This window comes from Hetaerina americana, unplaced genomic scaffold (assembly GCF_022747635.1).
Source record: "Hetaerina americana unplaced genomic scaffold, ioHetAmer1.1.p SCAF_9, whole genome shotgun sequence".
In the NCBI taxonomy this organism is placed as follows: Eukaryota; Metazoa; Arthropoda; class Insecta; order Odonata; family Calopterygidae; genus Hetaerina; species Hetaerina americana.
Window position 1 is genome coordinate 52,917,939 of NW_027287538.1, and position 27,002 is coordinate 52,944,940.

At 39.1% G+C, this 27,002-nt stretch overlaps 1 protein-coding gene across 1 annotated transcript; it reads left to right on the forward strand.

Moving 5' to 3' along the window:
* Positions 1–1,683: 1,683 nt before the first annotated feature.
* On the forward strand, positions 1,684–20,973 carry LOC139699073 (NPC intracellular cholesterol transporter 2 homolog a-like). The gene is made up of 4 exons (XM_071598074.1): positions 1,684–1,801; positions 14,128–14,232; positions 19,562–19,740; positions 20,887–20,973. The coding sequence occupies exons 1-4, from the start codon at positions 1,684–1,686 to the stop codon at positions 20,971–20,973; spliced, it is 489 nt and encodes a 162-aa protein (XP_071454175.1).
* Positions 20,974–27,002: the final 6,029 nt, after the last annotated feature.

The following is a 27,002-nucleotide window of genomic DNA, read 5'->3' on the forward strand; positions in this document are numbered from 1 at the left end:
CCTTCATGAGAACTTAATAAGTAATTCGCTCTATGTTATATGAAATCGGAGAAACAGTTTCACAAATTTTCCATTGTAAAATGCAACGTGAGGATGCCGCCATAAGTGGAATGGAAAATAGGGATGGAAGAGGGTTGGCGGATAGTAAAAATCAGGAGGGACTTCATGGAAAAGAGGCTATTATCAATGCACAGCTTCTATCAATGAATGCAAGAATCTAAAAAACAGGAAAGAACATGGACAAAAGTGTTCGTTCTATGGGCTAAAGATATGGACCATTGGGTGGTCACATCAGAACTTATGAGAGACCTTGTGAACCCCCGAAACTTGGAGCGACTGTTAAAGTGGGTATATGAAATGAGAATCATAGGAGGAAAGCAGATGAGGAAGGAGGGATTCGGAGCGCCATGAAGAAAAGGAGAACCAGATATATGCAATTAAAGGTCTCAGGCGTCACTTCGTGGGAATTATTTATCATTTTTTTAAAATGAAAAAAGGTATTCTAAGAACTGCACGCAATTTCACGATTAATAAGCTTGGTATATTTGTATAGTTCACAAAAATCAATAGTGAGGGAAGAATGATGGTTGTAAAGAGAAATTCAAAAAAAGGAAGTGAGTGCAGGACATATTTAGTGGAAATGAACTGTATAAGAGGTAAATATGTTCGGTAGACGAGATAGGGGGAGGAAAAGGATAGGCATTTTGAACAGAATGAAGGAAGGCAGGAAGTATTTGAATTTGAAATGGAGTAATTATTTAGTCATATTTAGTCATTTAGTTGGGGATTAGAAATGCAGTAGTATTTAAGAAGTGGATCTACGAAATACCTACCTTGGAAAATGATTACTCTGAAAAATAATGATAAATATATTTTTATTTCGAAAAACAGGAGAGGATGAATTGGATACGAATGATATGATTCACAGATATGATGGATTTGAAAGGAGCATAATGTAAGGGAAAGCGCTGCGAAGAAAATTTAGCGGACGTATTTGTACCTAGGCCATGAAATGAAGAAGGATTTTAGAATAGTATCAACATGTAATATATTTTTGCGAATTGAGAAGAATAAAGGACTGCAATGTCAGCGTAAGTGTATGATGTGTGATTGGAATGCGCATGATGAATGAAAAGAATTCGTACCATAGAAATATTCAAGAGTAGATTCACAGCGAAGTAACTGCGGAATGAATTTGATGTTCTCTTTTCGATCCACCATCTCAGTAGTTGCCCAGATGCATAACAGATATGGTTGGAAAGTTAAGAATTTCCGATAGCCATGTTGACAAAATAAATAAATCCTACCAGCAAAAACAATACAAAAGTAAATTAAACAAATAAGAAATTTGTTATAACTTACACCTGATGTGTTTAACTTATAAAAGTGACTCGCGAATCATAAGTGGGAGAGAAAAAAATGCAAGAGGCAGCAGAAATGTATTTTTGGGTTAAAAAAATAAATGGAACGTGTTGGATCGAAAAGAAAAGGAGAGATGAGGTGCCGAAGGAAATAAATGAGACGTCACATGACAGTAATTGGAAAAAAGGAGGTAAGGTATTGTGTATACACCTAGTAATAAGTCACAAAAATAATATTAAAAATACTACTTGAAAGAAAGCTCTTGGGAGAAAGGGAATACAACGACCAAAAATTTTGTTCACAAAAGATCTTAGGAATATAATGGCCCTGAGGCACTCACGAAAAGAGATGAAAATCTTAGCCAAGAACAATGGCTTTAGTGACAAGGAGGCGCAGCCTTTAGATGTTGATTATGACGGGTGTTATCATGGCAACGACGGTGAGCAAGTCTCCCAGAAACGACCACGCGCTCCGATCGATTTTTCATTATTTTCTTCCCTCTCTCCCATGGCGTCGTGTCAGTTGCTGCTGTCGGCAGGCAGATAGACTGACATACAGGGAGGTGGAAGTGAAATTCGGCCTTAGGTGAGGGCAAAGGGGGAGAGAGATAAAGCGTCGTTGCTCAGGACGGCCCCGCTAGGTGTTCCTCTTGCTAAGTAGAGACCCCTTCTCCCCGCCCCCCGCACTCTCTGAGACATATCCGCGATAATCCGCGACCTCTCCCCAGTCTTCCCTCTCTTTGGGGAGTCCGACGCGGAGGTGGCCCATCAAAGTTTCGACCCCTTCCACACCTTCCCTTCGCCATCCCTCTGGTGGAAGGGCAAGCAAGGATTCCTTCCCCCCTCGTCCAACAAACGATGATATGAATCATCAAGCAATGATTAATGTGAAACAAAAAAGTATGAGAAATACATCTACCACCTTGGATGACTAGCTTCAGCAAGTATTACATGGATACATGGCTGCGCATTGTAAAGTTTATTGTGTAATTTGTTGATTTGAATTAGGCATATGCCAAGGTAACCATCAGGATTTTGGCGAAGGTTTGGAGGAAAATATGGAGTGAGTGGATCGCTACCGAATTCTGTTAAGGCGACGCTTGAAAATAGAACGGCGAATGAAATATTTATGGGATTATTTAGTGACTGGAATTGAGTAAAGCCAAGATACTTCCTTGTTCCATAGATTTTAAAATGGATTTTATATGGTGAAGTGTGTGGAATTAATCAATACATCACAGGAGATAGAAGTGGACTGGTGGGATAGGCAGCTTTTCTGCAAACTGTACCTACCTCAGGTTATGCCTGTGGCAGATGGAGAGTCGGGATATGCAGTGCTAGGAGGAGTTGTAAGACTTGGGGCTCCATTACCATCCATGGTTTCCAACGTTAAAGTGGAGAAAAGGGTAAAAGAGGCATTGAAGAGTTGGATATAGGATACGCCGGTGGGGAATTCATCTTGTCTCTTAGGTTTACGGAGGATCAAGCTTTAGCTAGCCAGTTAACCAAGAGGTTGAAGTCATTATTAAATGTTGAAATCAGTTGAAAATCAGTTTGATAGGAATGGGATGAGAGCATATTTAAACACAAAAAAGTTTATTCTTTGTTCAAGATGGAGGAAGGACAAGTTCATCCTTGAGATAAAATAACAAAAACTACAGAAGCTGGAACCTATCTTTGCAGTGTTTTATGCCAAGATAGTCAAAGTAAGAAGAAGAGTTGTGTCAGGCTAAAGAAACTCTTACAAGAAAGGCGAAATTGGTGACAGGGATTTTAAGCAAGGATGTTAAGAAAAGGCTGGTGAAACTTAAATGTGGAGCGCGGTTTTGTGGACGTGGAAACATAATCATTGAAGTAAGTTGGTCAGCGTAAATTTGTGTATTTTGGTGGGGTTTTCAAGAAATAGTGAAGTTAAGTTTAACATTAAATAAATGGGCCAAATGTAGGATAGGTGAAACGGTTTAGGTATCTAGAAAATACCTTGGACCAAGATGGTTACAGTAGCTGGGAAATAAGAAGAATAATTACATTAGGCAATTCGGCTTTTACAAGTAGAAAGGAATTAATGACAGGTACGTCAAGTAAGGAGGTTAAGAACTCTGAAAACTTTATTATTGAGCATGGTTTTGTACAGCTATGAAACCTGGTCGTTGAAGTTAATAGGCTTAGATTAGAGTTTAGACATGCGGATGTGGAGAAGGATGGGGAAGGTGAAATTTACTAAAAGGAACAAAAATGAAGAAGCACTAGTCATGGAGAGAGGTTCACTGGGAAAAATCCTTAAAATGTAGAAAAGGTATGTGCACAGCATTTTGAATATTGAAGATTGTGATAGAGGGGAGGACGTTAGGCAAGCTAGGAAGGTGATGGACAAAAATAGGCATTTTGGACGTGATAATGGGCGACAGAGTGTATATGGTTGAAGGACAGTTTCATGTAGTTTGGGTTGTCAGATTGTGACTTCTTGGGCGTTTGAGAAATGTAGGAGTGCTAAGTTTGTTTCCATTCAAAACCTATCTAAGAAATATGAAAATTACATTAAGTATTAAGGTAAAGGTTCCAGTAATTCTCTGCAATCGATGACAGAAATACCGACATATTGTTAGAGATTTACTTAAGTTAAAAGTACAACCCGAAATAAGGGCAGAATGACCATTTTTTGCAACAACTTCGGCATGGATATCTTTTGGAAGATTTTAATACTTACATCTGGCTGGTTTTAAGAGGAATTCAATTTCCAAAACATGGTAGATTACTTTATATCCATATATATTTTTAATTAATTTCTGAATATAAGCATGATTATCAAAGTGATTTTATCAAACATATCGTAGTTCACGAATGGTCGAATTTAGCAATGCCATGATTTTTTTAATGGCTATCCTTTTCTTCATTTTCTCCTGAAGAGTAGTTTTGAGCCCTTACTAATCATGCCCAACGGCCGTTTGGATAATATAAAAATAATTAATAAGAATTATGATTTAGCTTCCAGGGAAATACTTTTTAGAGACTGTCTGTGACTAGAGACTGTAGATAAAGAGTGTTAAAAGGTGCAATAACCCAATAGCCTAATAACCCTATACTAATACCCTATACTAACCCAATACTAACTACCCTATACCAATAACCCAAATCTTCGCCGAAGATATTGAAGAAATTCACTGAGCTACGAAATGAATCAATGCGAAAGGAATTCATATTTTGAAATAATAATCTATTTAACTTGTAAAAATTTGAATTTTCAGCATGCTTTGGCCTCCCAAATAAGATAAAAATCAATTTTATATCCCCCATTTGCAGCTATCGAAGTGTACTTTTTGCCCATGACGTTCGCCGAAAATGTTTAATAATTATTTTGACCAATTATTTTGTGGCTGTAACCGTAATGACAGTAATTAAAATTCTCCATTTTACCAGATTAATAATTTGTACACCAAAAATAGAGAAGGAAAAAGGAAAAAGTTAAAACGGAGGAAAACATTGTTCATCCTTGCATAAAAGCAAAACGTTTGAACCCTATTATCGACTAGAAGTATCCACTACATTTTTTGGTAACGGCTAACTTAAGAAATGTTCGTGGTTTTCTGTGGACTAGAATAGGAAAGAAAAGGTGAGGAATGAGTGGGCAATGAAGGCATGTGGGTATACCAATAATGCCTATGAAAAAGAGTTATACCCTGGCTTGATCATGCTGAGGGAATGGATGTTAGTCGAATTACCAAATGGCTGTATAAGAAAAGAATAATTTGTTTGAGAGTTATACGAAGAAAGTCATGAGAGAAGGTGTGTCTTTGTATGGACTCTCAAGACGAGAATTAGTAAAATCTCAGGATTAAAAGAATGTTCATGAAATATTTTGCATTTGTTAAAGAGAGGATGCAGGTATGCAATGGGAGAGAATATAAGTGACGGAAATCAACCGGTCAACGTAGGTTTTTGATAGACTCAAGGTAAAAAATTTACTGTGACATTTTTCTTGTCTCTCCTTACAAAACACAACCCAGCATCCTAGACCATAAACCAATCTTCAAATTTTGCAGACTTTCTTCCTCTCTTCTCTTCCTCCAACATTCATATGCATCCATGACCATTTTTCTGCGCTGCACAAAGCTACGTCCATATCAAGGTTTTGACGAGGCTTTTCTTATGATCCATATTCAAAGTCCATGCCATAAAATCCCTCCTTGTGAAACCTTTGCCCGAAGCAATTCTTCTCCTTATGACTCCACTATTTTGACTATTTCGGGCCATCATTTGATCATCCAAACCTAACTGAATTTACGTATTCCCCGCCGACTTTCGTCCTATCTCCAGTTCTTCCCATGAGATCGTTTGAGATAACCATTCCCTTCAGACATACGTTGAACAGCACAGGTGATTATGCAATGCCGAGTCTTACTCATCTTCCTAACACCGCCCATCCGGACCTCTACCTGCGAAGTCTGTGACATGCAGAGGTTTCGGATGAGTCTCCTGACCCTTCAGCCTACTCTTATTTTCGGCAATACTTTCATTATTTTTACCAAATTTACTATAACAAATGCTTTTTAGAAATCTACGAAACATACGTAAACATCTCGATTGTATTCAATGCTCCCCTCTCTAAGAGACTTCCTTGCTGCGATGACATAATTTATGCCTCTCCCCTTCATTAAAAACAACTCGCCATTCCCTAAGTAATCATTTGTATTACTATTTATCCTCTAGTTGATAATCCTGAGATCCGCTTTAGCTGCGTGCGAAATCAAACTTATTGTTCTGTAGTTCTCACATGATGCATAAGAATTAAGACTGATTTGACCAAATCTTCCGGCCAAATCCCTCGAGTAAGTCTGAACCTAAGCTATCCTCATGCACTTCACAATCTCTATGTCAGTCTAATCTCGCTGGCATCATATTTTCACCATGCAGTTACACTATATATTTCTTCCACCTCTCTTGGATCTTTTCTGGTTCAATAGTATTTTTTCTATCTTATCTCTAATTTTTAACGCAGATTTTCCCTTCTTACTTCCTGACATTGTTTTAACCTTCTCGTAGGGCGCAACATTTTCACCCTCTGTAACCTTTCCGTATCCTCACACTGCTTCTTCCACCACGCAGCTTTTGCTTTGCTTGTTACCCGTATCAATTCATTATATAACTCTTTGTACGTCCTTCTATCTAACTCTGTGTTTACATTCTTCCATTTACCTTTCTCATCTATCTCTCTCTAATCATCTTATCCGTAATCCATGTATTCCTTTCCTTTTCGTATTAACAGTTTCAATTGTTTCTTTTGCGGCTTACGATATCCCTTTTATGATATATTCTCATTTTTACTCGATAGCTATCAGCTCATTTCCCTCACTCATTAGGGAAAGGAGCTCAATACTATAGTAGCTTTTTTATAAATCTTGTTGAAACTACATTCTTGCGTTGCTGTAAACGCTCCTATTTCTGTAGCTGTCTTCCCTGTTTTATCTTTTCGAGTCAGATGCTGCACTTCATTGTTACTTAATCATGATTTGAGACCGTATCTACTCCCGGGAAACTGTTCCAATTAATCATGCTCCTCCTAATTCTGTGTCTATCTATAACTTAATCTATCTGTTAACTTCCTGTATCTCCGGGTATTTTCCATGTGTACCTACACCTTTTGTGGTGCCTGAACCAAGCGGTGGTTTAACCCTTGTCTCCTGCAGAATTCAAAGCTTTCTCCCCACAGTCATTCCTTGTGCCTGAACCAAAGTAGTCTTCCACCTCATCATAATCTCTTACTTTACCTATCGTCGCATTCCAATCACCCATTACTATCAAATGTCTCCCTCTAGGAACACCCGCGATTATGTCCTCTAACTAATCACGTACTCCATCGACTACTTCCTCCCTCTGATTAATTGGTGGAATGTATACCTTGGAAATGATGGTTTCGTTTTCAATTCTACGAATAATATTCCATCAGTTGCTTGCTATATGTTGACTACGTTTCTTTCTACTTGTTTGTTCAGTATTTTAGCTCACCCTCGCTGGCTCTCTTCCCCTACTCTATAGATATCCAGCAATCCCCGCTAACGTTCCATCTTCCCTCGCATAGACCCAAAACATCCATATTTTCTCCTTCCATCTCTTACTTTATATTCTCTTACCTTCTTGCCCTCAACATTGTCCTAAACATATCATTATTGGTCGTTCAATCCTAAGATTTGTTGAATGCAACCCTCTATCCTACCCTATCTAATGCTAATTAGCTTACTGCCTGGTATTTTTTGCGATGTATTTTCTTCTTTATTTATCCAACGTATTCATCCCTTGGCCTTCCTCGTGGGTCTTTTCCGCCTATTTTTCTTACTTTTATATTCTTCACGAATCCATTGCCCCTCAGGGTGTGGCCAATCCATCTAGTTCTTCTTTTCTCTATGGTGTTTTAATAAGAGCCGTCAACATTGTCCTAACATTCCAAATTCCTATTCTAACTAATTCTGTATTCCTCTACGTGTTCTTCGTTGCTGCGGTCCCTTTTGCTTTGCAAGGGTTTCGTGAGATGACGACCGTGGAAGCCTGGCCTCTCCTGTTGCCGGGCTTACACTCGTCCGATTCGGCCGGGCCCCGTAATTTACAGACGGCCGTAATGACAGTCCCACTGAGGTCAGACGCCTTTGCAGCCGCCTCAGTGAGGAACAGACGCTGCGCTGGCTACCTTTACTCTGGCCCCTACCCTTGTACCTTTCTGGCATGGCTGACCATACCAGGAGCATATATCATAGCTCCCACCAGCACAGCTCTAGGGGTCAAAAGAACGCACAAGCCCTTCCCAATGTCGAAGTCCATGGGGAGAGGGAAGGGTTTATTGGAAAAAATTAGTAAAATGAGGCATGTTTCCCTCAAAATCTTAAAATTGTAACGATGCTCTAAGATATAAAAGTGTCTTTTAATGGGCAAATGATAATATATCAAAACAAATGTTCCAAGAAAGCCGATGTTTTGTTGTATAAAATCTATCAATCGAGAGAATTCCATGATAAATTTAAAAAAACCGGGTGGTTCTGTTCGAGAATTTTCCGTGTTTGTATTTTTGGTGCTGCAGATGCATATTAGGAAAACATCTGATCGTCAGGTGCGAGCGATAAATATTAGGTAAAATGTTGAAATTGAAGACCTCAAAGGAAAGAAATGCAACAATGTAGTTGTAGATTCTCGAAAATAAGATAACAAATACAGGGTCTGTTCCTAAATAGTAAAAATAAAATCATTGTCTTTTTAAACTCAAAAGGCGTTCTCCATGAAGTTTTGTGCCTCAGGGACAGAATGTGAGCAGTCAGTTTTACGTGGATGTCCACGAAAGGCTGCGGAAAAGAGCGCAACGCGTCAGAGAGAAGAAGTTTGCCAACTGGAGGCTGAACCACGACAATGCGCCGATCCACACCGCTTTTTCGTGACTGAGCACCTGGCCAAGCACAAGGGGGCAACGCTGCCACAGCCGTCATGCACGCCACTCTCAGGGCTGGTAGGAACGCTGGGCACGAATCCTGTCAGAAGGGGAAAATCGGCCGCGGTCTTTTTGGGGTAACTGCAGTGTTATTATTTAAGTTAGGCCCGATTGGCCATGAAAAGTATATATTCGTTAGACAAAGTTTATAATGATGATCTAAGTTTCCTACAAACCTATTTCACATTCCTACATAATCGCCGTTCACTTCTAAGCAGTTTTCGTAAAGATGCACCAGCGTCTTTAATCTCTTCATATAGAATTTCACCACCTGAGAATTGAACCAGTTTACAATAGCAGTCTTGTGTTCCTCGTCATCTTCAAACCGTTGCCCACCAAGCCACTGTTTCAAGTGCAAGAAGTAGAAACGGTCGCTAGGTGCAAAGTCGGGACCGGAGATAGCCGTCCAAAAAGCTCGTACACTTCACAATCTTTGCTCTTTGAGTTGGCCCATAACTCATATTGCTCATTTTTCTCATAATTTGTGATATCCGATTTTACGTAACAATCGTGTAAATAGTGGAGCGTCTAACAGGAGGAAATTTATCAGCGAGAGTACTAATCTCCAATCGTTGATAAGATCGCAGTTCTTGGTCCCCTTGTTACTGGCTCTACCACCCCGCTCTAAATCATGCAAATATGAGCGGCCATCTCAAGTTTCGGCATCAAAACTGGCCTAAACTTTTCTTCAATAAATACTTGAGCTCCAGAAACTAGGCAGAACGCCCGATTAATTTGGGTAGCTAATGATCCTTTGGCATATGACAATCGAATCATAGCGCGCACTTTGCAACTGGCGGGAGCAACGATTTTCGCGGGCATTGCTATCTTCATTCTCCGACAGGCATACGACTACTGAAACAAAGTTATGTCTTTAGTGGCTTCGGAAACGATTAATACATGACACTGTATCCATGCTACAGGTATATTGATCTGACCTGCCAATATTTAAAAATAAGAAAACGGATCTTACTTTTCGAATATACCTTATAAAAGCGCTTTAATTCAAATACCTGAGCCTTTTCATTTTTACGACTCAATGAGGCACCAATGAGTTTATTTTTCTAGCAATGAAAGAGCATAAAAGGAATTGAAAAAAATGAGCGAAAATGGTAGTTCTCATCTTACAGGCACTCCATCATAACTTATAATGGATCCTAAAACGGAATCCTCCATCAAGCAGGTGATACATTTAGATGTGCTCACGTCGACCTATTTGGCCTGGGTGACCGTACCAGGAGTAAATATCATTGCTCCCGCCAGCTCTAGCTCTATGGGCCATCAGAACGCACTAACCGTTCCTCCAGGTCAAGGTTGTAGACCATGTGGGAGATACTGTTTTAAATATAATTGATGAATAAATAAACCAAAACCCACGAATCCGATTATTTTATCGGAATACAATCGCCAATATGAGAACCTTTAAATCAATCGGATTGGCCGATTACCTGTCCTTTTTGATTTATCTCTTGTTTTCATTCTGATAAGTGAACTGCTTCATATAATGATCGCTATATAGATACGCAATATTAGCTCAAAGTGGTTATGACGACGTTATATGGCGTTACGGTTCAAGTAATTAATCTCAATTTAGAAATAATGGAAACATTTCGAAGTAAAGGTAAAAATTATGGGATTAATACCTGTTACTGAAATTTTCGCATATTTCCTATATATATTACTTAGAACATAGCAAAAAAAGAACGCTCCGATATCTTCCATTGTATGCACAGATTTCTTACTTCCTAGTAGTATTAAATTTCCTGTGCAATACAACAATTTCATCCTTCCTTTGTAAACTTATTGCCGGCCTGGTGGCGGCGAGGTAACATCCTCGTCTGCCAATTCAAGGGTCGCAGGTTCGATTCCCGCCTGGAGGGGTTTCCCTGTACCTAGGGCTTGGATGTTTGTAATCGTCTCCATTGTTTTCACTATTAATAGTCCGATGTAAAGGCCTAAAAGGGCTATTTTCGTACTAAGGCTAAATAAATAAATTAACAACTTCATACTATATTCCACCACGCTTCGTATGTTATATTTTCCACCCGTCTTTATTTATCATTGAGTCATTATTACTTATATCAACCTTCCTCTGTGTTAACGTTCTTCCATTTCCTCCTCTCGGAAAATATTTCTGATAATATCATCTGCGATCCATGGTTTTATTTACCCTTTCCTATTTACTGCTCATATAGTTTCGTTTACGGCTTTTCATATCCATTTTTTATGTCCTCTTTCGCACCCGTCTCCTTCTCATGACTCATAAATTTCTCTAGAAAATTCTGATACTCTTTTTTTCAATCGTCCCGGTTAATGCTTCTATAATCCATGTACTCAGCCGTCTTCCCTGTATCATTCGCTGGATTCCGACGTTGTGCGTCATTAATGCTAAATCATGGTCTGAATCAGCATCCCCTAGCCCAGGAGGCCGAGTCCCTAGGATTCAAGGACTCACACTCAAATCTACGTGTGTTAAACATTGTTTCGTTGGGTAATTAATTGAGGCGGTTTCTCGTTGACCGTCTCTAAAGTTTTTTTAACGTGACACCATGACTCAAAGGCGGCGACACTGTGGTCAGACGACTTTGCAGCCGCCTCGATGCGATAAAAAACACTCACTTAAGGGTTTTAATATTTCAAGGCTCTATAAATGTAGCTTGTATAGAGTTGTAGTAAACCGTTGAGCTAATTCGGAAGTTTTAGATGTTTCGCTTGGCCGATATAATCATGACTCTTGCATTAAATATACGACTGCCAGATACATCGGTGGCAACGGAAGGAAGTTGAAATTCGGAAAAGCATAAAGAGTTAGGTATTTACCTTATGTTCAATTTCTACGATGAAATTGAAGTAATAAAATATTGTTGAGAAAATGTTCAATTTTTAACTGGAAGAACACGATAATAAAAGAGACATCATGCCCTTATTCTAGAGATTGAATTTTGGGCTATTCAACATAACTTCCTTTTTATAAAGCAAAACCCCATTGACAAAGGAAGTTATGTTGCCACACCAAGTGTAAATGTATCAGGAGGATATTTGATGGCACAACGTTCCACCGTAAAAACCGTGAATGTGATTGCCATGTTATCGTCTTGATCTTTGGTCTAAGAAACCCAGGGTGCCCGCAATTTGATATCTTAATTTTTTTGGCCTTGATGGACATAAAAAGACAACATTTTGAAAACCTGTTCCTACGCAATTAAGTATGTCAGAAGATCAACACGAGATATATCAATTAGGTGAACTTCAGGATAATCATCCGTTGAATTTTCATGCTTGAATCAGCTTTCTATTCCCTTGACTACTACTTACTATTACATTTGCGTCCTACTGCCCTACAAGTCCTACTGCTAATTCCCCTGACCGGTGGTGTCTTGCATTCGACGGATTTTCCTCTAGTTCAAAATGATCAGTCCGTTAAACCATTATTTAGAGCTCGCAGTTAGGTTTTTTTAACCGTGGAAAACTTAGTTATGTCAAAATAAAAAAAATAAATGCTTGCTCATTGTGATTTCCTCAATATCAATATTAAAATGATAAATGCAAAAATGACTGGGTATTTGGAAAATGCTGTCGGAAGTTTATAATATTTGGCGCAAAGATTTTCAATTTAGAGACATCGATAAATTCACCTACGGCGACTGGCAGAAGTCATATTTTAATATATTCGAGTCATCTATTCCGATTCAATTGAAATTAGTGCACATATTATAAATTTATAAAAAAAACCTCATTACAGCCCTTGAATTATGCTTACATGATACCCTCGAGCGATTTTCTATAGAAAATTGAAAACGTTTCAGTAAAATAATTCCTGGGATTAATGGCTTCATATTCGGAATTGAATCTCAGGGGGTTAAAGAAACCCGAAAAACGTCAAGAATGACAAAGGAGACCGACATAAACATGCTTCATGGGAAACGTATCAAAATTTGAAAACAAATTTTTAGCTTCCGACCCAGTGCCAAACCACTCGACAACAGTTGAAATGGGCTGAGCCGAGATGATTGCAACACGTGCAATTGCAGCAAAACAGCCGCACATGTAAGGATCGAGATATTCCGTTAATGTTTCAAAGCTGGTAAATTTATGGAATAAAAAGTTGCAACTAGGAGCCAGGTAAGGAGAATGTTCTGCAATTCAGCGAATCAATAGATACTCGTAAATTATCTCCTCGGATAAGAGTCACACGTCAATTTTTCCAGCTTATTATTCAGTAGTCTCGTTATCCGTAGATCTTTGAATACTTACGGAGATAAGGCGGGAGTAGTCGTAGTATATAAGCTCAGCGCTTAAACCTATTCTGCACTCTAACCTTGGGCAGCTTAGCAAAGAAGTCCACGAAGGCTCAACTCCACCGAGAAAATGTACCGCCAAGCAGTCGCCCTGTTCATGGTCTTTGCCGTCGCGTATGGCACGGAATTCCTCGAGTGCGGTAATTATTCCTTCGTTCTTTCCATCTGCCCAGCTTTCTAAGAAATCCTATCAAGGGATTCATGAAAATACAAATATGTGATTTCCAATATCATCGGTGTAAAAAGAGACGTTTCAGGCGTGATATGGTGTGACCTGATGATGATGTAGATACATTGAAACCGGTCGTAATAAATCTTATTTTGTAGAAAATCGCCCATTTTTAATTCATCATCGATGTATTTATTTTTCACTTTCGAAGCAGTGATATTCTTAAAACAATTTTACCTCATTATTTCTGGTCAGCAAGCTAGCTGAATTCGGTCGAGCCACATAATTTATGATCACATCATTTTAATTTTTAACCCGCGCTGTTAAAAAAAGTTAAATCTTTAACTATGCCTAGAATAGTCCTACGATCTTCACCTCAAGTTTATTCAAACATTCGCTTTTCTATTAAAAAGGAGAATATTCAGCATTTTAACCATAACCATGGGTCAATAAGGTCACTCACCCTGAAAATATACTATAGATTGATGGCAATTTTATAAAACTCTCAAAAAAAACTTCCCCAATTCCGTGGCCTCAAAAGAGATGGCATCGGACATTCACATAACATATATCTGGTTTACTTTGTAAATGCAAGAATATGCAAGGAGAAAAAAGTAGATGCAAGATGAAAAACGTAATTTTCTAACGAAATATATGTCTCAGCAGCCGTCCATTGCAATTCATTCTGTTTTTTTTGCCTTGTCCACTCATCACTCCGTATCACCTTTATTCCCTTTATCTTCATTAAATTTGGCGGAAAACACTTTCATCTATCCTATCTCTCTCCCTCCAACTCTTGCTTGTTTGACGGAAATATTCGTCCGATTTCAGATAATGTCCCTCCAGCGACTGCTGTAAGGATCGACGGGTGCGACGAGATGCCCTGCCAGGTACCCCGAGGGCAGGACATCAAGGCTCAAATGGACTTCACAACTGGTGAGTTCTCTCAGACCATACTCAACTTCCTACCCATTTCCGTCAATGGTGACAACTATCATAAATCGCCCTCGTGCCACGCTGATAGCTTATAAATTCCGTATGGCCCCATCGGTGGCAAGGAATAAAGACGTTTTCGGCTATCTGTGTCCAAATATGCTCTCTTTTCTGTTTTGTAAAGAGATTAAAAATCATCCTCTTGATCGGCAATCTCATTAGCTGCTATCCAGCAATCCATGGGGTTTTGTTTTGCGGGCAGAATGGATACAGATAATCGGCCATTACATGACTGCACCAGCTGGTTACACAATTACGAGAGTATAGAACAATCATGTAGAGCCAGGTACAACATAAGGGGCTTTATGGGTCAGGATTATGGTGGTTCTACCGTGTAATGGAAATCCGTAGGTTTACATTTTTAGTGTTATATATACTCATATAACGAGAATCTTCGACCCGTCTCCAAATCAGTTGACCCCTTGGCAGACATTTGTGTCTGTGATGATGGTGTTCACCTATTAACCTTTTACCCCCATGGATCATGTGTCACTATTTCTGCTGTTACTCCTTGATTCCATTTCCCTCATTTGTCTTAATGCGTTACCTTTTCTGACCCTTATCTCATTCCTAACTCCTGATCTTTCCGCACTTACGTTATTCATCTACATCTACATAATACCCCACAAGCCGCCGCAGTGGCGTTTAGCGGGAGGTTTTAGGTCACCACCCGTATAAAAGGAACAAAACCACATGCAAAATCAACTCATGCATACAAAACCACACCCACAGTGGCTCATGGCAGACTAATGCAAAGATACCTTAATCCCGCACGCATGCAAACACATGCACCATCATCCAACAAACAATTGTATCACAGGATGCAGCATGAACTCCATCCAACAACGCGTAACTCAGAACATAAAAAGTAAGAAGGCGAAACTCCACTACCACATGAACATGCAACATAAAACGCTCTACTCCCAAAGGACACAGGTAGGGAATGTAACCCAACGCTGCAGGTAGCTGGAAGGTCCCCCCACGGAGAGGGACAAGGGATTGAAGGGGATATTAAAAAATATGAACAGAACACTAATGAGGTCATTCAGAAAGTATGGGTTTTGACCACAAAACACACGAGGTTAGTGAAAGTGCATGAAATTGAGTAGAAATAATTATTCCCTAGACGCTGAGGGTGGCAAGTGGAATTTTTGCTGTCTATAACCATATGGTTGCTATCCCGTCTTACCCGTGGGAAGGAGTCCTCGAGTCTACTAGTTCTGGCATTTATTTCCCGAGCTTTATATACATGATCCAAGTGACCAATGTACGTTGGAGTGCCAATAATTTGCGATACCTCGGCGCTGAAACATGCGGATCTGAATTTATTTACTAAGTTACGCCTAGCATTGAATCATCTCTCTTCTAATGATTCCCACCCCAACTCCAGAAGCATTTCAGTGACGCGTCTCGTTTTATCGCATGAGTTTTTAACGAAACGGGCTGCCCGGCGTTGAACTTTCTTAATTTCCCGAATGAAGCCTTTTTCAGTCGGATCTTGTACGCTGCAAGCATATTCTACATCTAAATAATACCCCGCAAACCGCCGCAAAGGCGTGTGGCGGGGGTGTTAGGTCACCACCCGTAAAAGATAACAATACCACATGCAAAACCAACAACTTGGAAAACTACACCCACAGCAGCGCACAGACTCATGCAAAAATCCCTTCACCCAATACTCATGCAAACACATACCATAAACGAACAAACAACTGCACCCCAGGATGCAGCACGAAAGCCATCCAACAAAACGCAAGCCAGACCACAACAAGCAAGAATGCGAAACTCCACCACCACATGAACATGCATTCTACCTCACACTATTTACGGAAGGATTACACCCGCTCCAGAAATACAAATAAGTGTTCACTACTATCAGATGCGGTCACAAAAGGCTGGTTAAAAAGTCAAAAGTTATATCGGCAATTTTCGGAAACGTTTCTTGATGGGCCTAAACAGTCATTTTGTGTTCCGCAGTCCGAATTTGGAAAGGCGAAATCGTAGTTATGCGCTATCCATCGCGTTAATAATGATAACGTTAGGACGCGCGCTTTGTGAAATTTTATGATCATCCTTCTTGAGTGTTCAACCTGTATGCAGAGGAAATGATCAAAGAGGCATGGGAAGAACTGGAGGTAGGAATGAAAGTGGGCGGGGAATTCGTAAAATCAGTTAGGTTTGCTGATGACCAAGCTTTAGTTTGTCAGTCAGCCAAGGGGCTGCAAGCATTGCTGAGTGAATTGGAAATTCAGTGCATGGGATGGGATGAGAATCAATATTAATAAAACAAAGGTTTTGCGATGCGATTTTCTAGAAAGAAAAAGGCCAAGCCTAACATTAAAATAGGAGTGCAAAAACTAGAGCAGGTAGAACAGTTTACGTATCTCGGTAATGTTTTGGACCAACACGGTCAAAGTAGTAGGGACGTAAGGAGAAGAATTGCGCTAGGCAAAGAGGCTTTCACAAGGAGGAGGGAGTTGATGACAGGGACTTTGAGTAAGGATGTAAAGAAAATACTCGTAAAAACTTTGATATGGAGCGTAGCTATGTACGGTGCGGAAACGTGGTCATTGAAGCAGGAGGATAGACGTAGATTGGAGGCTTTTGAAATGTGGGTTTGGAGAAGAATGGAGAAGGTGAAATGGACAGAGAAGAAAACAAATGAGGAAGTAAGTACTTGGTATGGTGGGCGAAGAGAGGGGTTTGTTGGGAGCAATCCTATGGAGGCAGGAAAAGTGGATGAAGGGGGTGTTGACCGGCAGTGGGATGTTGAAGACTGTGATAGAGGGGAGAGTGTTGGGCAAAATAGGAAAGGGAAGGAACAGGATAGGGATGTTGGACGGAATGAAGGGAGGAACAAAGTACTCAGAGATGAAGAGGGACCTGATATAGAGTAGGATGATTGATTTTGTGTTTTGCTAGGAGTAATAAAATGTTTGTTTGGTAGTTGTGTCCATCCAAAAACCTACCTTAACCGGTAGATTACCTTTAATATATATATATATATATATATATATATATATATATATATATATATATATATATATATATATCAAAGAGCTGACTTTATATTGAAGTCTCCTTTCACGACAAAGTACAGCTTTTTGAGTGTTATGTCGAATTCTTGAACAAGAAGGCATCGTCATGGCTGATGACCTAACACCCCCACCATGTACCCTTACGGCGGTTCACGGGGTCTTATTTATATGTAGATGAAAATTAACTATGACGGTAGGGAAAAGCCTTGGAGATGCCTTTCCAAAAACTACAGGATTGTTGCGGTGGCTAAAGTACTGGTTTCCCACCCAGAGGGCCCAGGTTCTATTCCTGGAGGTGGCAGATATTTTTCAGTGGCATTACGATCCCTACTTACGGTGCTTTGTGGAGAGCACTTTGAGGGAGTTCGCCGTCCGTCGGATGGGGCCCCTTACGCTTCTAAGCCGCGGACCCCTTGGCACCTTTTGTCGAGAGTAGGCTAATGCCAATGCCGGGTTCCTCTCCATATTCCCTCCATTGCCATCCATCCCCTATGGCACAAATGACCTTAGCTGTCGGTCGTCTCCCCTAAAAACTACTACTGCTTAAGGTTAGGTCTCCTATATCTAGAAGATTCGTTTTGTTTGCCTTTATGGAGCACTAATCAAGGACATGTGAAGTTCATGCCTGATAATATTTCCAAGTTATTTCTTATATTAATTTTTTAATGCGAAGAAAAAATGAAATCAATAGATGAAAGAGAGTTTGCTAAAATCGTATAAAGACATTTATTGACATAGTGTTAAACAACAAAGAATGAGCATTTATTTTACTGACACATGCTGTTTTAAATCTGCATATAGTGGCGCATAATGCCAAATGTGTCTTTTGGAGTGAGGAAAGACGAAAAAAAGAAAAGTTTAGTCTGAAAAGAACTAGACAGAAACTTGTCGCCGATAGCACGTAGATTGCACCAATTCGCCGCTCTGCACACAAAATCATCCACCATGCCGAACAAATGTTTTTATTCATATATTCCCGCGCGAATACGAATTCGTGTCTACAAGGATGTATCCACGAAGATGAAATTATCTAATCGATGGAATCCATTCGATTCCCCATCAACTGTACAAATCTCTTCAAATAATAGCAATATTACAAATAATAGCAATATTAGGGACAAGGAAAAACTAAATGAGATTAACTATTAACATTTGATGTAGTTTAACATCTAATTTAATAGTTTTTTGCAATAGAAATATGCTGTAGCCCAGTCTCGGAAAACTTGGGCTCGAAAATTGGCGAAAAAGTGTACGTCTATAGAATTCCGATGCCTCTTTTGGTTCCCCCTGGAGAGTAAACTGAATATTGGACCTGTTCGCGATTGCGTCTTACCAACCCGAGACGCGTCTTATCAGAGGATGCGTCAGTAGCTAAACTTGCTATAGCACTCGGCTGGACGTCGAGGGATCCGGGTTCGAATATCGGTCAAGGCGAATGATTTTTACATTCTAAAAGTGTTGCAATAGAATAAGAATATAGCTTAATAAAATGTGAGTAGTGATGAATTTTTGGAATAGGAGCAGTTCCATATGTTATAATACCAGAAGTACCGAAATAGAAAGTATCGACGCGATTAAATTCTTAGGCGTTACCCTCACTCACGACCATTCCAGGGTAAAATATATGCGGGAAAATATGGTAAAGATGACAAAAAATTAGGTTTTATAAAAAGATTATTTAGGAAATGCGACGGAAAGATTAAAGAACAATGCTATCTTTCACTTATTAGACCTAATTTAGAATATCTGATAGTAAATGGGATCCTCATGAAGTTGAATCGATTGGCGAATTAGATCGTGTGGAGCGTAAAGGAATTGAATTGGTAAACCCTTGTTGTAATTAAACGAGTAGCTTATCAAGATTAGTAGAGGAACTAGGTCGGGAATCACTCATGGAGCGAAGATAAGTTACAGATTAAATCTCTTGCAGAAATTGGAAGGAAGTCTCTTTGGCGACGATGGTGAAAATGTGTTAATAGCCCCACCGTACTACCTTATGAGAAATCACTTCAATAAAATTAGAAGGTTTGGAGTAGAATATCATTATTTCCACGAACGCTAATGCAACAGAATAACTTTATACGACCGCATTAGAAAAGAACTGTAATCTGTGTCAAGTAGTATTGTGTGTAATTACCCCCTGCCACACACCATGGCGGTGTATTTCAGGGTACAATATATATGGATAGAATGACGCATCAGCACTCAAAGTTTCATCTTCTCCATTTCTCCAGGAAAGCCGGCTTCGAAATTGACAGTGCAGGTCCGCGTCAAGGCTCTGGGCTTCTGGGTCGACTATCCCATTGGCTACGATGATGCTTGCCCGCACCTGAGCGCCGGGAAGTGTCCGCTGTCTCCGGGTGATAGTGCTACCTACGACATTCAGATCCCAGTGCTGCCGTCCTACCCAAAGGTGAAGTATCCGATCACATCTGAATGGCCGCGACCCATCCTCCCATTATATAGGCATAGAAACCTGGGAAGACAGAATTTCTTTCAATGATGCAATAGAATTTCAACACAATCACAACACAACACGCAATCAGCGGGAAACTTTCTTGAAATACTATGAAAACGTAAACTCTCTAACTATTCTACTCTAAACGTATGAAAACGTAAACTCTCAATGATAATATGTTGCCTACGCCGCTTGAATACTCAAATACTCAAATTGGAGAGATATTCCATGCCCCCAAATTCCAATTGAAGAGCAGACCGATAAACTGAATATAATAATGCCGCAATGGAGATTACGCAGCTCGCCAGTGTAATGGAGGAATGTTAGAACCATGCGCACATGCTTTAAATAAATTATGACAACAACCGTATTCGGGCGTTAAATTAGATATGAACACTTAGAAGCGAAATGATTCTTCTGATGAGGACTTCTTTGGCACAATATAGATCTTTTTTATCAATTGACGAAATACCCCAAATAACTCCTCAACTTTTTTTACCAGTATTAAAAAAAAGAATGATCATAAAAGTTATTGACCACTCTTCCTGAACCACCACCGAAGTTATTGCTCACCTTTCGAAGTCTAAACTTCACAGAGACAATAGTTTTTTATTTAAGAGTCACCTCATCAGAAAGTTATCCACAGGTAAATAATATATGATATAAATAACATATGTGTAGAAGGCGGGTAAGAAAAATTTAGATTCTCAGACTCATTCCTAAAGAAATTGATACTTAAAACAAAATAATCACAGGATATGCGCTGATTTTATTACTTTATTTATTTCTATGGCCACCGTTTAAAAGATGAATTGTTTTTTAACATTTCGCGAAAAGAATAAGACCTTTTTAAAGGAAATGATGTGAAGAGTCAATACTGCAGGATTAATAAGGGAAATTATGCGTAGTCATCAGCCATTCCATGAAAAACATTGCAGAAGAACAAATTTTTTAGCGTGAGGAATCCACATGAATCTCATTTATGAGAACCGAAGAAATTGGTTGAAACCAAGATATATCTGGTTGATTGTACTTTTATTCAGATATTTTAGTGTCAGCACTGGCGTTTATTTCTAGAAGGTATTTAAATTTCTCTTTCAGATCTCAATCGAGGTGGAAGTGACGTTGAAGAATGAAAATGGTGATTCCTTGTCATGCTTCCTGGTTGCAGGGGAAGTTGTGGACTGATGTGCCGACGTCTTCCGACGCCTTGTACCACTGTCATCAGTGTCTTAACTTATTCTCGCACGTAGCAACGTGACCATATTTTCCCTCTTCTTTTATCGGGCAGTAACCTCTGCACTGTTGAACTGATTGGAGTCATGTTTTCATGCATTTCTTGCAGCTGTTTTTCCATCCCAACAAATGTCACACCAAAAATGTAACCAATACAAATTTGAAAAATAAAAATACTGTGCCTTCAGATGTAATTCCATTTCCCCCACGTCTGTCGGCCATTCTATTTTAAATGGGATCGCACAATCATGCATAAGAGGCTTAAATTTACAATAAGATACATTAATTTGAAAATAAAACCTTGATTGATGTAAAAAATTAATGTCAGATAAAATGTTCAAATTAGAACGCTAGGGTACACGCACGGAAGGATTATGATCCTAAATTAACGAGACTAGATCCTCCATGATTCATTTTACAATGAAAGTATTCATGAATAGCAACAGAGAATTATTCCTAGAAAGAATTGTTATTTCTCTCAATCGTTCAAAGTGTTTGTTTAAAAAATTATTTTCCCCCATGATGAATAACTTACAGTTTTAACAGCTCGCGTCCGTATTCCATACTGAGTAACATTCGACAAGGTTACTAAAATATGCTATTACCGGTTAGACGTCATTTGAAATAGGGATGCTATACTATTTTTCCCGCTGTCTTCTAAGAATGCTGGTTCACCACCACATTTCAAATGATCTATTCAATAAGTTCTATGTACTCAAGTCCTTCATATAATGAAATATTAATTTCTATAATTCACTGTTCCTTCTAATAGAAAATGTAGATACTGTAAACGTAAATCCAACCATGGTGTTTGTAAAGAGTTATTTTTATTTCATTTAGATATTTTAGTATCCTACAAGCCACCGCTAGGGTGTAGGGCAGGGAGTGAATGATTACTAGACTATGTTAACCTGATCCTACCGCGGTCGGTCAATGTTATTCTGATCCCTTATCGTTCGTAGAAAAAATTACATCTTAAATCTATCTGTTCTACAAGTAATCTCTCTAATTTTGTTGGTATGATGACTCCTACCGTAGTGCAATGGGGGTAAAAATGTATTGTCAAAACTATATGTTCTCCAATCGATAGATAGAGTTATTAGAATAAAAGAAATTGTGGGACCTATCTCATTTCATTAGGCTCCATAGATTTGAATTCAGTTCAGTTTCGAAGATGTGCAAAAGAACTCATCCAAGTTTAGATGAAGTGATAGGCTATAGAAATCTGGAAATTGGCTAAGAAGACTTACTTGATACATTCTGAGGCATATTAGGCTATGAAAGACCATAACGGGAAAGGAGGTTCAAAAACTAGGACCAAGGTGAAGAATACAAAGAACAAATGCCGGCAGATCTCAGCGCAGGAACCGGTCTAATGAGTATTGAAGGACTACCGTAAACCAATACTCGGGTGATATAATGCATAAAAATGAAATTGAACCCCTTCTTAAGTCAGCTCTTAGGAGCAAATCCAAATAATTGCGCCGATGCCCGAAGGTAAGGTGAATTTCTCATTCCGCCAACGCAATCATTGTGCTAATGAACGTCGAAAATCGAATCTGCTTGTCGTATTCCTTAACTAAGAGTTTGAGAGTTTTAGGGATCATTGATAGTAAATTATTAGACCTTTTTGTTATAAGCCAATCCATCTCCGTCTTACTCGATTCAATTCTTAGGGCGCTAGTGTATCTCATACGGCATTACCTCTCTTGTAACTCTCTTCAACATTCGCCCTCCTCAATACTCCCCAATGGCAACATCAATCAAAAGTTCCCTATCTCTACGATTCCCTTTGGAGAGTATCACGAACTACGGAACTTAATATTCTTAACTCTCCGAGCGAATAAAGGCAATGTAATCCTAATTACGAGTAGTATTATCATCCTTTCAGTTCCATCTATCAGCCACCCATAACACCATTTGGCGAGTGCATATATCAAATACAATGAATACTATTTATCAAATATTATCAATAGTAAGTCGCGAGCTCAATCTCGTATTTAATCGTGTCAAACTTTAGAAATAGGAGCACTCTTATGATAGAATGCGTTCATAAATAATAATTAAAACATAAAAGCGCCTAAAATCTTCCTCACAACTGTGCGCCTGAAAAAGTCATTTTACTCAACAAATGGTGATGATGGCAACTCTGACATCATTGCCTCACGTGAGCTATCTAATGTTAAGTTTAGGTTACAGCAATTGTGAATCATCTCTGGAACGTTGTAACATGCTGATGGATGTTTTCGACGGTCTCCCAATGCTTTCCTTTCAGTTACGAAAACAAAAAAAGTCGCACAGAGCCAGGTCGGGACTGCTCGGAACAAACGGGCGACCGGCTGCTTTGTAAAGGCAGACCCTCCATCACATTTCCCGACCGGTTTTACCACGCTGCCATAGGTAGTCGCGTCACAATGAAATCATGCGCATTACTTTCATAAAGGACCATGTATATGAGTAAGGAGACTCAAGAAATATTCCTTCAAAATGCAGCGACAAAATTTACGACACATAATAATAAAAAGTCTAATCATATAGAACCAGCCGTGGAATTACGAAAATATTCCCTCTGCTATTGAGCGAAGTGCGAAAGATACCACAAAAAGTAACCCCAAGATTATCTCTCAATGCCTGGAGGTTTTCAAGAGCATTCACTTGGGCAGTTTTATGATATTTCATCTCTTTTAGTTAATATGTGATAGGCGAACTCGTTTCTTATTGAAAGGGAAATATGTTGACCGACATTTGATATTTACATCGCCTTTAGCACAAAATCCCATGCAATGAAACTTAACTTATGCGTGCATTGTGGTTCAGTTTTCCTAAAAGACAAATCGTTTGTATTTTTAATTATACATCGAATAAAATTTGCATTGCTGGGTTAAAATACGGATAAGGGAGTTTCAGGTTAAAGTCCTATTTATTATAACCTGCCGTATTTAATCAGGATCCTAAATGTTAGCTTTTCCCTAGAACCTCGTGTCGTCACATCCAACATCGCGAGGATCCCATACATCTACAGCATATTCTTAATGAGCCCTAGCTGGCGAAAGATAATATTTCTCTTTAACCTTCTCATCACATTTATCCAGTACTCTTCTAATAAATCCTAATTTGTTGTTAGCTTGTCCATATATTCCCCGTATGTATTTCACCCAGGAGAGGTCTTGAGTGAGGGTAACGCCAAAGTATTTAATCGAATATACAAATTCAATTTTGGTGTTCCCGATGCAGTAGGCTTTCGGGAGAGAATTGCGTTTTTTCCAAAAATTTATGACTGCGCCCTGTTTTAAGTTTCATTTTAATTGCCAAGTGTCGCAATAGCGCTGTATAGCATTAAGGCCATCTGATAAATCCGCTGTGTCATCAGGATCACGGATATCACGTTAAACCAGTGCATCAACGTCAAAAAAGTATCTCACTAGTGACAATAGAGTCAATTTTGTTAACTCGAAGTCAGAATAAAAGAGGTCCCATAGAACTTCCCTTCGGGAACACCTGAAGTAACTTCTACTGCATTTGAGCTAACGCCATCTCTCACTACTCTTTGTAACCGACCATTCAAAAAGTCTTTGAACAAACCCCGGATATTTTGATCCATGCCATATGCTTCTAGCTTTGGGAGTAGTTTACTATAAGGTACTTTTTCGAAGACTTTCTTAAAATCTAGAAAAATCGCGTCCACTGGAACATTGCTCTCTCCCGAAGTAAGAATATCATGAACGAAGAGCGCAAGTTGGGTCTCGCAGGATCTGCACTTTCGGAAACCGTGCTGATTTTTCATTAATAACCACGGATTATGGATAAGTCTCACGATCGACTGGTAACTATATATTCCATGACCTTGCACAAACTGACCTTGGGGGAATAAGTCTTTAAATGCTCGGTTCGTCCTTGTCTCCGTTTCTAAATATTGGTTTTACATTAGGCGTTTTCCAATCTCTGGGGACTTCGTCATTTGCTAGCGACTTCTTAAATATGATTTCTAGATGTGGTGCAATTTTCGAAGCTAGATCCTTAAACATACGAGCGGGTATTAGGCCGGGTCCTTATGAATTATCAGGCCTAATATTTGTAGCACACGTCTGATCCCATTATACAGGGTGCGGCAACATAACTTTCTTTTTTTGTAAACGCAAAACGCTTTCAAAATAGGAAGACATGCTACCGCATCCTCAATATGATTGAAATTTTGGGCATGGGTTAGCGAGAACGAATTTTTCCGAGACTGATCAGATGATTTCGGTGACAGATTAGTGACGACGCTTTGAAAGTAGGAATTTAATAAATTTGCCATTTAAAAAATACTGGTTACTCTTTCGCCTTTATCATTTTTGAGTGAATTAACTATTGAATTATTTCTCTGAACCTCTCTGACGCATGACCCAAATGCTTTCGAATTCTTTTTCAAAATGTTTGCTTATCTTTTCCTCTTGAATTCGCTTAACGCTTTCCGATATCCCTTCTTGGTGTTCACCAGATACTTCCTGTAATCATAAGTGATCTCATTCTTTATTTCGCTAGAGATATCATCCCTAATGTTTTTCATCTTGGCGTGACATAGACTTTGACATCGTTATGTTTTTCTTACTCCCGCTTTATATCATCTAGGTTCCGTGATATATTTTATAAATTTACTGGGAATGAACTTGTTAACTGCTGAGTGCGTGATCTCAAGGAAGTGATCCAACGCCTCCTCAGTAACTCGGTGATTAATATCTTTTTTAAAACTAGAAAATGGATTCTGAAGCACGCACTTAAGACCATTGTAGTCCCGTTCTTTAAACAAGTAAATTTTTCTTTCATGTTTCTTATTTCTGGCCCCATGTAGGGAAAACTTAGCATTTACTGCCCTGTGGTGTCTAATCCCTTTGATAATTTCTATAGTTAAGACTTTTTCGGGTATGTTTCTTGCCAACAAACCATGAATATCATCGCCTCTACTTGGTGAAGTGACAAGTTCACGCAAGGAGTTCAACGTAAAAGAATTCTATAGCGACTCGCGGGGATCTTCGTCTTAGCCCCTGTTCAAAAAATAGTATACAGATGCTCGGTATGTGCTCCAATCAATAGATGGAACATTTAAATCTCCACCAATTACAACGCTGCGACCATTTTATTGGGATAGTAAACCTTTGATTTTCTGATCTAATTCTAGCATTGAATTTTCTTTGACCGGCAGCCTGCAAAATGCCCATACTTAAAATATTTTGGATTGAGGACTTTGAATTGAGCACCAAACGCTCTCCAAACCATTACTTGGAGGTACCTCAGCCCTGCTAACGGCAGAATTTTTGACACCGACCCCGATTCTATTTGGTCTTTCATTTGTGTAACCGGAAGGGGAGTTTTGGAAAAGTTCACCTTTGGCGATATCAGTGAATAACCAGCTTTCTGTCCCCATACTTTTATCTGCGCTTGTGTTTTGAATAAGGTTATGATAAGCCGCAACCGTATTTTTCAAACTTCGGCAATGAACTACCAATACAAATTGTTTCCTTGACATTACGGTTTTTTGAATTTTTAACGAGGCTTGTCTAATTATTTATATTGAATCCCTTATAAACTTTTACTTCCGATGCTATCTGATTCGTGTCAAATGAACTATGCTAGTACTGACCCTCACTTCATTTAGAGCTAAATAATTTAATAAAGAAGACTTAAGAGACCCACTATTTGACCTACATGCTGATTTTTATTTTAATCTAAAAAACCCTGCTATGCTCGAAAATCCTACCTGCTACGCACCAGGTGGCCCCGGACGGGATTGTTACTGGATGGCATACTCGAACAACTGTTTCCATCTTATATATCGACTATATATAAAAGGGAAAGCAGGAAAGACCCTAATAATTATAGCCGGATGTGTGCAATGTCAACCATCAATTGTGGTTTTGGCAGAATTTTTTGTCATTTAATCGTTGAAAAATGATGTCTAATAGAATGTAAAATGAGACAGGGTATACTATGAAACGGTAAAG

Coding starts and splice junctions, on each gene's coding strand:
- LOC139699073 (XM_071598074.1), top strand. CDS start 1,684: ATGGCCCTGAGGCACTCACGAAAAGAGATGAAAATCTTAGCCAAGAAC. Junction 14,233..19,561: donor TCAAATGGACTTCACAACTG/GTGAGTTCTCTC, acceptor CCATTTCTCCAG/GAAAGCCGGCTTCGAAATTG. Junction 19,741..20,886: donor TGCTGCCGTCCTACCCAAAG/GTGAAGTATCCG, acceptor TTTCTCTTTCAG/ATCTCAATCGAGGTGGAAGT.